At 43.4% G+C, this 13,315-nt stretch overlaps 1 protein-coding gene across 2 annotated transcripts in view; it reads right to left on the bottom strand.

Annotated features, from left to right (window-relative positions):
- KCNQ5 (potassium voltage-gated channel subfamily Q member 5) overlaps positions 1-7,608 on the bottom strand; it is a 521,883-nt gene extending 514,275 nt beyond the window's left edge. For both annotated transcript variants that reach the window (XM_047860007.1, XM_047860006.1), the window contains exon 1: positions 7,194-7,608. In XM_047860007.1, the coding sequence (XP_047715963.1) occupies positions 7,194-7,606 (413 nt within the window). In that variant the 5' untranslated portion in view covers positions 7,607-7,608. The remainder of the gene's footprint in view (positions 1-7,193) is intronic.
- Positions 7,609-13,315: the final 5,707 nt, after the last annotated feature.

Here is a 13,315-nt window from a genome sequence, read left to right as displayed (position 1 = left end):
CTTAAGTTATTTTTGCCCTCTCTCTCTACATGAACTTCTTGTAGTTTTAACTCTTATTTGTGCTTTTATGTATTTTAAATTTTTATTCACAGCTGCTGGAAACATATAGCTGGAAGTTCCAGTCACTAAAAGCTCAACATGTCCACTGTTAAATTCATTTTATCACCCCCAACATTCCACTCACCCTACTGTCTGTTTTTGTGATCTCAGTTAATGGCCCCACTATCTAGCCAACCACTCAAACCAGGAATCCAGAAATAACAAATCTATCTCTCTTCTTCATTTTCCAAATTCACTTTGTTAACTATATTTCAACTCCATCATCATATTTCAACTTAATCACCATATTTTTAATACATTTCTACTCCATCATATTTTTTCCCCATCTTTACTACCACTGCCCCAGTCCAAGTCCAAATTATCTCTTGCCTAAGTTGAAACATCAGTTTCAAAAGCTTTCCTATCTCCTCTTTCAAGCCAGCATTAGTAGAGCTGACAGACTGATCAATCTAAAATAGAAATTCAATATCATTACCTGCCCAAACCCCACCTAACTGAAAGACTGCCTATCACCTACAGGATAAAATCCTAGACCTTTAAAATAGCAATATAGCCCACCACTGCATTATTTCTATTTTTCTCTATAATTTTATTAACAGCCACCATTCTAAGTGTGATTATACACATATAATTTATATGATGCTGTAATACCTTGGTGGAATATTATTATGCCTATTTTACATATTTAGTAAGTACTATTGGAAGTAACTTGCTCATAGTTATCAAATCAATAACACTGATAATTGAATCCAAATGTAATTATATTCCCTAATGGAATTTCCTTGAGGTCAGGGTCCACATCATTCCCTTTTTTGAACCACCAGCAACCAGCACATTAACTGATTCACATAATGGCTGTTAATTAAATATTAAACTAAATTGACTATTAAAAAAAGAAAAGAAAAATTATAACATGATTATAAAAGATCATCCTACCACTGACTAAGCAAGAGTAGAGATTCTAGAATTACCTCACTGGTAAATGGAAGCAACAGACACTATGACTGAGTTTGTAACAAATGCCCATATATACTTAAATATCTTTAAAATTATGATATAATCTCCATATTGCCAAGAGTAACTTTAAGATCCTTTTTCTTTTTAACCTGCATTTTATTCAGATGTCTTACTTTTAGAGGAGCAAAAATAAAGTGCATGTAAATATTTTCATGAACAAGTTCTCTGCTCACTGACAATGTATGTGTGTGTATTGTATGTGTATTGGTATGTGTATGGAATATACACATGGAATATGTGTGCATATATATGCTTATATAATGGAGAAGTTCAAACTATCTTTAAGTTTAGGATTAGATGACATCAGTAGCATTTAGGAAACTCATTCTTCAGACACACTGATAACAAAGGATCAAAGGCTCAGCTGAAACTCTGAGACCCATCAAAGAATTACAGTAATTATAAAAAATACAGTGGTGAAGCCAATCTATCTCCCAGGTTGCAACAAAATAAAATTTCAAATAGCATACTTGTAAATAGTTGAAGAAAAGGAAATTAAAATGGAAACATCTACAAATCATTAAACATAACTCTGAACTGCAGCTATTCAACAATTGGACTTCAAGTCGTTTCACACCACTGGGTTAGGATAAAACATGCTCTGCTGGCATTTTCATCTGCCAAAATAGCCATTTGCAATTAAAAATTAAAACTGGCACCACTTCTTTGCAAGCAATTATCAAAAGGCTGCTGGCAATCTTCCTTGTTTATAGTGTTTCTTGTATCAAGATTTCAGTCCATTTTGAAATGTTTTTTTCTTAGGTTTTATTTCCTTTAGGCCATAATAGTCCCAATACTAATATTTTAACCCTTTCAATATTTTAATTCAATATTACTATGAGCCTCAAATACTACAGCATTGTTTAAATTTCTGAAAACAAATCGATCTGAAGGATATATCTGTAGCATTTTATGTTACCCTATTAGCAAGGTATACAGCAGTATAACTTGGATAAGTCCCTTCTACATGTAAGGGAAATAGGTGATGTTTAAGGAATGTAGGAGTAAAAATAAAAGGCAAATATCAATTTCCATGGACATAGCTTTAATCCAGAATAGAATATATATGTAAATAATAAAGTCATTCATTGGGTCTAATTGAGTCCTGACACAGGTAGCGACCAGTAGTGTAAACTCTTGTTTTCCACCAGGAAGTCAGTAGTATACTTTGGAGACTGGGGGTATCAGTAGGTGAATCAGTCTCTAAGCAGAAGCATCTTCTATGTGGCAGACACTGTGCTGGGTGCTGGTGATACAGCAGAGGACAAGATGGAAAGAGTCCCTGCCTTTAAAGAGTTGGGTAGAGACAGACAACAAACTGATTCCTTCTCCAAGCCTAGGAGTGATGCATTCTGTTTAACTCTTTAGAAAGGTCACTTTGGTTACTATGTGGCACACAACCTCACCAGGAGTTAGGAGAAAACTTAAAGTGACCATTTAGGAAGTAGTCCTGCAGCTAAAAATGAGGAAGAGAAACGATAAAAGATCCCTTCTTATTACAAATATACCTTCCCTTTGTGATAGAATGTTAGACTATCTGCAGCATCCTCCGCCATCGTGGCTCCATCACAGACACTGGACAGTGACATGCCCATTTCACAGATACAGATTTGGATACCCAAAATGGTGAAATGGTTTATTCTACGTCACAAAGCTAATTAGTTGGAAAGTTGGAAGCAAAGCAATGGTCTCCCACTTCCAGCTCCATACCTTTCTCCTCAAAATCAGTCATCAATATCTTCTAAGAAAATCAAAAAGATTTAGTAGTTCCATCAGCTTTAGTTCACTTGGAAACTCCTCAATGAAAGGCTTCTAAGAGAAATTATTTACTTAATCATTAAGCAAGCATTTACTGAGAACCTACTAGGTACAAGGCATCTTGCTAGGTGCTTGGAATTCAGAGATAAGTAGTTCTCCTTATCTCTGTGTGGGAGGTTTGCCCTCCTGTGGGAGAGCCAGACCAAGTAGCTCACAGAGAAAACAGTGGGGCAAGCACCATCATAATGACATCCTGAAGTGCCACAGAACCTAAGACAAGGGGCACCTGAGTTATCCTGGGAGTGGGGAGATGTGTCTAAGAGGAAGCAATCCTTAAACTGTGTTTTGAAGAAAGAGCAGGGGTTAGACAGCCAGAACGCATGGAGTGGCAAGAATTAAAAGAAGCAGCATGAGCAAAAGCACAGCAACGAGACACACGGAATAAGGCTGGAGCTCAGAGTGAACATTAGGAGGTGAAGAAAGAAAGATGGACAGAGGCCATGTCATAGAGTGTCTTGTGTACTGTTCCAAGGAATTTGGTTAACTACACTATTGTCTCTACTTTCCCAACTCTTAACCATCCTCAATCCATTTAATTTACATTTATGACCCTCACCCCAAAGGTTATAGGTAAGGGGATGATATGCTAAGATTTACATTTTAGGAAAAACACTATGGTGCCAGAGTGGAAAGCTGGAAGGCTGAGAACAGAAGCTGGATAATTAAGCAGGAGAATATTACAAATAATCCAATGGAGAGATACTGAGAAACAGAGAGGGATAGTAGCAATAGCAAAGGAGAGAAGGGAATAGATAGGAAATATATTTACAAGGTGAATACACAGAATTTAATGATCTTTTGGATGGCCAGCAGGACCAAGTTTCATAAAAACAAAGGTGTCAAGGATGAATTGCAATTTCTTAGCTTGGGTGAGTGGGCTGTTTCTTATAATTTAAAATATCTATAAATTCTGATCCATGGCATTACCTCAGGCAAAGATACTCTGGACAAAGTAGGGGTTATGTGTATCTGGCACCCTGTTTAACATGCTGTTTTTTAGAACCACATTTGCTGCATCAATGCAAATTTATATACGAAGCCCTATCATGTGTTCTACTACCACCATTATTCTTCTAAACTTTTCCCAAAAAGAGGATGAATTAAAAATGGACAGAGGTGCCCAGGTGGCTCAGGTGGTTAAGTGTCCGACTCTCGATTTCAGCTCAGGTCATGATCTCGTGGTTTGTAATTTTGAGTCCAGCATTGGGTGTGCGCAGAGCCTGCTTGGATCCTCTGTCTCTTCTCTCTCTGTGCCCCTCCCCCCACCTCAAAGTAAATAAATAAAATTTTAAAAAATGGACAAACAACATTTAAATAAATATATCACCTCATATTTGAATAGTTCATCTATTCAGCCAAAGAACAGCTGAAGACAGGAAATGAGGAGTCATAGCTGTCTGGTAAATCCTTAAGAATAGTAAGGGAACAGACTCTCCTAATCCCCACTAATTCATAAAGATTGGAAGAAAGTATGAAGTAGGTCATCTCTTGCTGTTGCCAGACATCTCATCAGTAGATATACACACTTGAAAACACATTTTATACCATTAAAATGCCATTATAATAATGATTTTTACATATTTAATAGAAACTTGTCTTTACCTGAAATATAACTTTAAACATACTTTTCTTGCTTTTTGGCAGTGAAAACACTGGTCGACCACGTAAATCCATCCCTGAAGTACCTCATTAATCACAGTGCACTTGCTCTTGGCAAGAACCTTAATGTGCTACAAACACTGTTATTAAAGTAAGATTTGGGGATTCCCAGGCTGGCAGGGAATTAGTTACACTGCTTTAGAAATTATTTTCATATAATTTCCTTTATTATTAATGGTCTTGTTAGACTCACAGCTCAAAGTAACTTTTACTCATTTAATGCGTAAAGTCAGCTCTCTAAATAAACAGTAAGAAGCAATTGCCAAAGATGGCTTGTCCCTCAGGGTGGGCTATAGTTGTATAGAATCCTCCCAGAAGATGATGCTATCCATTCCCTCTCCCTGCTAATGTGGATCTAGCACCCCGACCTAATTGCTCAAGCATTACAGTTTCAGAGTCTAGAAATGTATAAAGCAAGACTTCCTATTAGCACATGGCATTGACAAACACATAATTTATTTCATATCTACCACTAAAGGCATTGATTGATAGGCTGATATGAAGTGTGGTGAGTAGAGAATTATCCAAACTTGAGCCTCTTGAAAAATTATTTGTTAAAGATTCTAAATTCTGTAAGGCCATAAAAATCTGTTAAACACCAATATATTGAAAAGACAATGTTGCGTTACAGTAAATCCTCATTCATGTTCAAGGGCAAAACTTAGGATATGTAAAACATGAGCATCAGCCAAAGTTGTCTCTCTATCCAAATATACAGTGCATAATTTACCAAAAGTTAAAACTTACCAATGGCATCATATTGTAAATTTAAATCTACAAATATTCTGAGCATACGCTTGTAAAAAAAAATCATTTTCCATACAGTATATACTTTGCTGCCAAATTGAACACGGATCATTATTGCTAAATGTTTTAATAGACCCTGACAGGTTAAAAGAATTTATCTGGCTTGCTAGGTAACATGATTAATTATATATCAACTCAGAAAGGACAAACATGAAAAGTATCATAGTATTTCTCTATGCCTATCATTTAGTACAGTGACCACATCTAAACCAATGTGAATCTTACAGTAAAAGTTACACCTTTTGATGTGGTAATGATGCTACACAGTGTTCTCCTTGTGTGCATTGTAACATGGAAAGTTGGCTGGAATAGTCTACCTAATGCTACATATTCACATCAATCTGAGACTGTAAAATTTTCCAGACACCAGAGCCCCACGGATTGTAGACTCCACCAATTTCCTGACTCCTACATGGTCAAATTCCAGGTTCACCTATTTACAAAACCAGCCCCTTCTTCCGTGTTATTTCAAAAAATGCTTTTGCTGTTGATGCCAATCCTCCATCCCAGGTGAGAACTATGTTTGGATGACATGTCTCATTTCTAAAAGAAACCTAGATTATGTGTTCACAGCCTATTTTACTAGGAAATAAGGTACGGATCAGTGAGTGCCTGAAACCTTCTCTACAGGTCTCCTTAGGCTGATGTCTTTATATTTCATTTTAACATAAGAAACGGGGGAAAAAACTAAAAAGAGATGAAAAATGAGAAAAAAAGAGAAATAATTAGATAGGGTGTAACGGCATAAAACTACCTTAAAACGTCCAGATAAAGCTAACTCTAACAGGAGACTGAATGAATGGACCTTGTGGGAAAAACAGTAGTAAACTTTAAAGCCATTGAAAGGTTTTAAATGCCTAAGGGAAAAATAAACATTTGCTTCCAATCATTTTCTCATTAAGCATTCATTCTCTGCTAGATGGTGAAGGCGTACATACACACACATACACACACACACACACACACACACACACGCACACACACACTCACACACGCACTTTGACTCGGAGGCACAAATGCCTACTTAACCCACTGCCTGATCCCTGTCCCAGGTGGCTCATTTGCGCCTCTGCTATCGCACTTTGGTCCGGAGCCCCAGGCTCAGCACTGGTCTCTACCACTGCACGAGAGCATCACCTTGCCCCGCCCAGCTCGCCTTTTCTAGACCTTAGCCATCTCGGTGGCAGAAAGGACTACACGCACTGACAGATTTTCCGTTAGTGGTGGAGATGGTGGCGAGGCGTGTTTCCGGGCGCACCTAAAACCTAGCTGCCCTCCCCACCAAGCGGCAGCTTCCCCAGCTCCGCCCCCAGGACTGAGGACCCAGCCGTCCGTTTCTCCCCTCACTACCCGGTCCTACCCTGGCATCACCTCCTAACCTCTCCAGTACACTCTCACGAGCCCTCACACCGGCGCACATCCTCCCTTCGCCTTTCCCAGCTCCCGGGCGCCCCTCGCGGTTGAAATTTTTGTATCTCGGGACCTAATCGCTCCCAATTATCCGCGCAGCCTAAGTCCCAGGTCTGCCCGGCTCTCGCCTTCGGTGCCTAAAACTGCGGGGCAGCTCATTGGGTGTGTTAGGGGAGAAGGCTGAGTCTGTAGAGGTGGAGGAGGTGGGGCTGAGGGAGGTAGAAGGCTCTAGGAGGAAGACCATAAACACGTGCAAAGAAATAAAAGCCACCACGTGTGCGCGCGCGAGTGTGTGAGAGAGTGTGTGTGCACGCGCGCGCGCCTGGCCAGGGCGTGGGCGCGGAGTGCGTCCCACGGGGCCAGGCACAGAGACCCCCCGGAGCGGGCGTGGCGGGGGGCGCGCGGGGGCCGCGGGTACTCACACGAACGCGTGGTAGATGAACGCCCAGCCGCGGGGTCTCTCCAGCACGTTGTACAGATAGTTCTGCACCCGCCGGTACTTCACGTTGCGCCGGCAGCTCTGGCTACTGGTGTACGAGAGCGGCTTCCCCAGTAGGCTCATCCGGGCCCCCTGCTTGCCCCGGCGGCTCTCCCTCAGGCCGCCGCCGCTGCCGCCGCCGCCGCCGCCGAGCGCGGCCGCGCGGGTGCCCAGCAGCAGCAGGCCGTCGCCCCTGGCGGCGGCTGAGTTCAGCAGCACCCTGCCCCGGCCCGACTCCACATCCTTCATGCCGCTGCCCAGGCGCCCCCCGCCCGCCGCCGCCGCCGCCGCCGCGCCGCTCTTCACCCAGAGCCCGGCGGCGCCGCCCTCCTCTCCTCCCGCGTGGTGGCGGGGCATGGCATCACCACGGGCACCGCGAGGGGGGCGCCAGTGCCTGTGGCGGGGGCAGCGGCCTCATGCGCGCGGGCGGGTTTCGAGGAGGAAGCCGCGGCCGACGGAGCGCCCGCCGGCCCGCGACCTCCGAGCTAGGGGCGGGGAAGCAAGCAGCCAGCAAACCGCCGGGGCTTTGGGGTGGGGGCGGAGAGGGGTATGCGAAGGAGGCCCAATTTCTAGCAGTCTTTAGCTTCGAATTCGAAATCAGGACCTGTTTGGGACGTCACTTTGAGAGGGTTTCCCTTGCTTCCTCTCATTACCGCAGCTAGAGCCCCTTCCTTCCCAAGTGCCCCGGGGCCGGACCCGCGGAGTGCGGGACGCTCCCACGCGCGCGCGCCCAGCGCACACCCAGTCCCAGGCTCCCCCCTTTCCTCTCTCACTAGATTCCCCACGCCCAGACTGCGTCCGCCCCCTCCCCTGGCTCGAAAGCCCCTCTCGGAGGCGCGAGTTTGGTTGAGTTCTCTCAGGGGCTTTGGAGCTGTCCGGAAGGTAAGTCGGCCTCGTGCCCTGAAGAGAAACTGGAGATGCAGGTCTCTGCTGACTCCCGCCGCTAAGATGCCGGGCCAGGTCCTGCTATCCTTTCCACAAGGGGTGTGTGTGTGTGTGTGTGTGTGTGTGTAACGGCCCTGACCTGCCCTTCAGGTACCAGCCAGTACCTGAGCGCGTGGGGCGACGCTCCGGGAAGTGGCGCTCGGGTCCCCCGCACAGCTGGAGGGTCCCTGCCAGTTCAGTGTGCAGACCGGTAGGACACGACTCCCAAGGCGGAGAGGCGGGCAGCGGGCATCTCCCCGCGGCTCACTCCAGCTTTCGGGCTGTGACTTTCCATCCCAGCATCAGGCAGCAAGCCCTCGAGTAACTGGACATCCTTCCCAGCCCGGGGGGTGGAGTGTAGGGAGGGCATAACAACTACTGAGTGGCTCCTCCGCGGTTAAGGAGTTGCCCCTGGGCTTCGCCTGACAGCGGCGCGAAAGCACGGGAGAGCGAACTGGGATCCCTTCGTCAAGAAATCTCCATTTAAGTCCGAAAAAAGTCACAAAACTGTTAAGTCTCCGCAGTGGCAGCGGCGGCCCCAGAGTCTGGGAGAAAAATCCTGGAGGGAAGAGAACCCAGGACACCGGCTTCTTGGGGTCCTTCCCCCACCCCTGTAGGCTGTAACTTACACGGTGAGAGACATGTGGCGACTTAGTGCTGGCTGAGTCTCCCACCACCTCTGACACTCTGGGGACCCAAAGCGTGCGCGCCCTAGGCGAGGAGGGAGGCCACGGTGCCACTGGCTTCGGCCTTTGGCCTTCAGCAACATCGCATTATAAAGCAAAAGCAGTTAAACCTCACAGTCAGCGTGGGGAAACTGAAAGGAAGCCAGGCTTGGGACCTTCTACCGAAAGAGTGGATTCTCACCCCCCACCCCCACAAAATTACGAAAGAAAACAACCACCACGTTAGACTGAAGAAAGAACTAAGGTTCCACCAGAGCAGATGATCTCAAGGTACTGATTCCGTCTGCCTTTTCCTTCTAGAAGCCTGAAGCGAGGCAATACTAAAGCAAAAGTCTTATTTCAGCTGCCTCCGCCCCTCGGGGATACAGACTCTCTCAACTCCCTCCTGTACACACACCCACGCCCGCGGCAGCTCCTTTCTGCCTCTGGCAGTAGCTGCATTTCAATGCTTTACTTTTACTTTCTTTTACTTTGCATTGTTACACTGTTGTTTGCGTGAAGCCCTCTGGCTGGCTCCTGGTCACCCGCTGGACCCTGTTTCCCTCCCTCCTTTTCCCCCAAGCCTCTCTTGGAGGTCACTAGCTCAGAGCCGGAGCAGCTAGATGCAGCTGGCCGCGGTGCCACGTGACTGTGAGGCAACCACCAGTACCCAGAGTCACTGTCTCTTTCCCCTAATACACTTCACACCCACGCACTGTGGAGGTGCGAGAGATTGCTCTGTGCCCTGCTATTCGAGGCAGATGCGGAGAGCGCCTTGGAGCAAGCTCTCCAATCCTAGAACAGCACGAGACCCCAGCTGAGGGTGGGGGGAGCTTGCTGTTGCTATATTTAGACTCCCAGCGGAGTTTCTGTGCTTGGACTTTCAGGGCGAAAGATCTAGAGTCAAAATGATTCGTGTGCACGCTTTAAACTTGAAAATCTTGGCTATTCTGCAGGCAAGTAAACAAATACCATTTCTTCTTAACCAAGCGGTTTTCCCTTCTTGCAAACTTTGACCACCACCTCTGAGCAGGTCAGGTGACTTCCATCTCACTTAATGTAGCTGGGCCCAGCGTGCAGGCAGGAAGTTTTGGGAAGGCAGAACCGGTACCGACACGGTTCTCTGGAAGAAGAGCACCTGCTGCTTAGTTTCCCAGTGATATTTTCCTGGCGGGGCAGCAGTCATCAGTAAAACCATGATGTTAAGTAAATGCCATGAAACAAAAAAATCAGATCTGGTAATCAGTAGCTGCTTAGAAGCGGCTTCTTACTGGTTTCGACCTTTGAGATATTTTAGGGTAACCCCCAGTTAGAGGGCTAGCTTAGGTAAGGAGACCTGCCCAAGCGCTCATAGCATAGGGTTGCTAGGAACTCAGAAATCTCACTTCCCAGTACAGTATCCCATCAAACAGTCCTTACCTCCAACTGAGTACGTACAGAAGAGCACATGGTTTTATTTCAATGTGTCTGTCAACTACCTTTCAGAAAGAGGCGTTTAGCTGCACGCCCTACTCATTCAGCCCTTGCATACCTGAGAAGGAAAAGCCAGGTGAGGCTGCATGGCCTCTAATACCAGATTCTCTTTGTGTGTCCCTTGCTTTCTTTACTACCTGCTAACTTACCTCAAAAGGCAGGAATTAATTGTGGGGAAAACAAAGTATTGTCATGAAGCTTTCTCTGTTGTTGTGTTTGAGTACAAATGTTGCTAGGAAACTACCTTTTATTTTCCTGAACTATTAAAATCCAGATATCAGAAGAGAGGATGGAATACATATTGTGCGGAGTAAAAACATTATAGGGTGTATTCTGTGCATAACAATTATATTAGGGCATTATAGAGAGATATAAAAGGCAAAAGACAACCACGTTTTTCCAAAGGCAAATGTTTATTGCTAGTGTAAAGTGTGAGTTGATTAGCCTTCCCCATTCTTTGAGATAGGTTTGCTTTTAACCATTCATTCTCCACAGATTGTAAGATGACTGCCTGAAATTTGTGACCTTGGAAACTTGTGTTCTCTGAAGTCTATATGGAGATGGTTTCAACTGAAAATAGTTACTAGAAATATTTTATTTCAGTGTGTTTTCTATCCCATTATATTTTTCTTCTGAAGGGTACTCTTAAATAATAGTATTGAAAATTCCATACAAGAGCCAGGAGATGCCCAGGTTAAGACTTTTCGGGAAGAACAGCTAGATCTGAGCTGGTTTCACAAAATGTCAGTGATCCCATTACTCTCCCCCTTTTCTTTTTCTTTATGGCTTTCCATCTTCCCATTTGCCCCAGCCCTACCCCCTCAACATATCTTCCCATCAAGTCATGTTCATGGTTCATATAAACTAGTGAGTGATAATAAATGCCACTTTTTAGTGAGGTGGATGCACTTTGATCCATGTGAGATTCCTGGGTCAACCAGAACAGTAATAACGGTAAGAAGAATTCTCAAACCTTAGAGCAAAAAGGAAATTTACCAATGAAATGGAAATCCATTGTTTGGCTGCTGTTCAGTGACTTGCTTAAGGCTTAGCTATTTGTCTTGTAGACCTAGAGGTAGAAGTGAAATCTCGTAACTCTTGAATAGAATGCCCTTTAAGCTATACCATCATTTTCCTTAGCTTTTATTTCCCTCCTATCAGATCATAATCAAACCAACAAGCACAGCAACTATAATTGCATTTGTTAGGTATCTTATTATAACCATTGGTTAACATATTTACCTTTTCTTAATATTTTAAGTATATGGGTATTGTGTACCACAGCACCATTTTTAGTCAATCAAGAATTCTTATCTGTAAGAGATATGATGTTAAAAGCTACTCAAAATGTTTCTCCAACAAACAAATTAATCAGAGAACCCAGGGTAATATCAGAGATCTTCTGGGCCTAGCCAGAATATATGAAGCTTTTAACACAGTAGGGATCCCAGCTTTTCCCCACACAATGGATGAGGCATGGCCCTTTCAGAAAAGCCTCTGCCCCAGGGATGCAAAAAGGGTGTAGATGGAGTGTATATGGGTGTGAAGAGAGGCTGGTAGGGGAGCAGACAAAGAGTAGGAGAGGCTGAAAAAAAGAATCCATTTTATTATAACAACTAATAAAAATTTATTTTCCTAGGAATTACTAAAATAATGTGCTAAAAACCATTGGCAAAGAAAACAATAATATTTAGCATGTGTTTTTATGCACTGTGATTTGCAAGAATTATTTGATTTGATTCTGACAATGGCCTCACAAGTAGGCACTGCAATCATACCCAATTTATAGGGGAAGAAACTGAGGTGTGGACAAGTTAATAATTTTTCAAAACAAATACTTGCTGAGCCAGCACTCAAACTTATGGGTGTTTAATACAAAACAAAATAAAACCCACTGAAAGAAAAACAAAAACCTAGACTTTTAACTATGAAACTAATACCAAACTTTTGAAATAAGAAGCTTAGCCCACTAATATGTATTAATAATGTTGACAGTTTCTCTTTCCAAAAGAAAAGGATTGGGAAGTTTCTGTTAGTTGTTTTAAAGTAATTTGGGGTTTCACTCTAAACACAGATATAGCCTCAATATTCCTGTTCACTTTTCCTGAAGAAGGAAGGGTTTTCTTTCATAGATACTTTTCTACTGAAAATTTTAAAACAGTCCCAAATCTTGTAGTATCAATTTCTTGAGATTGTATTTACATTGTGACCTTTTTCCTAATACTACCTTCATTTTTATTCATAAAACTCTGTTGTATTTGGCAGAGTGATACAAGTGCCTAATTTCATTTTTTTTTTTTCTGACACGCTGGTATGGCAGCAATACTTTTTCTTTCTGCCAGCTACTTTAGTTCTTCTTTCTGAAGGTAATTTGAATATAGCTATTTGATCTTTTAAAGATTCATATATTTAGAAACTGTGTTAAGAGACTGATACAGAAGGAAAACATCTTTGAGCTAGTGTACTGGAAAATTGTGTTATAATTCTGTGCCCCCTAGTGGTACTCACATTTTATCAAAACTTTTTCAAAGAGGAATTAAGAAGGCATCCTTTATGAACTTCCCAAAACTTACTCATTTTTTCAACAAGCAATTATTAATTTCAGGTGCTGTGCTAGCTGGAATGGGTACAGAGATTAAAAACAATCCTGAATCTTATAATGTTCATGGGCTAGTTGGGGAGAAGGATAAGTGACGAGTTCACAGAGTTTTGCAAAGGATGTTATGGGAAGCTACACAGGGATTCCTGAAGAATGCAATTGCTGAGCCAAGTCTTGAGGAGTAACTGGACTTTTAAGAAGACATGAAGGCAGGGTATTCAGAGAGAGAACATTCGAGAAAATGTGAAGTCTAGAGAGCTTATTGTGCTTTGAGAATGACAAGAAGTTGGGTTCTGCTGGAGCCCAGGGTGCTTTTGCTGGTGTGACTGTAAGGAGGAGGATAGAGGAGTAAAGCACTAAGTCACACACACACACACACACACACACACACACACACACACACAC

This window comes from Prionailurus viverrinus, chromosome B2 (genome assembly GCF_022837055.1).
Source record: "Prionailurus viverrinus isolate Anna chromosome B2, UM_Priviv_1.0, whole genome shotgun sequence".
NCBI classification, from domain to species: Eukaryota; Metazoa; Chordata; class Mammalia; order Carnivora; family Felidae; genus Prionailurus; species Prionailurus viverrinus.
Note: the sequence above shows the minus strand (reverse complement) of the source record. Positions and strands in the feature narration are given on the sequence as shown.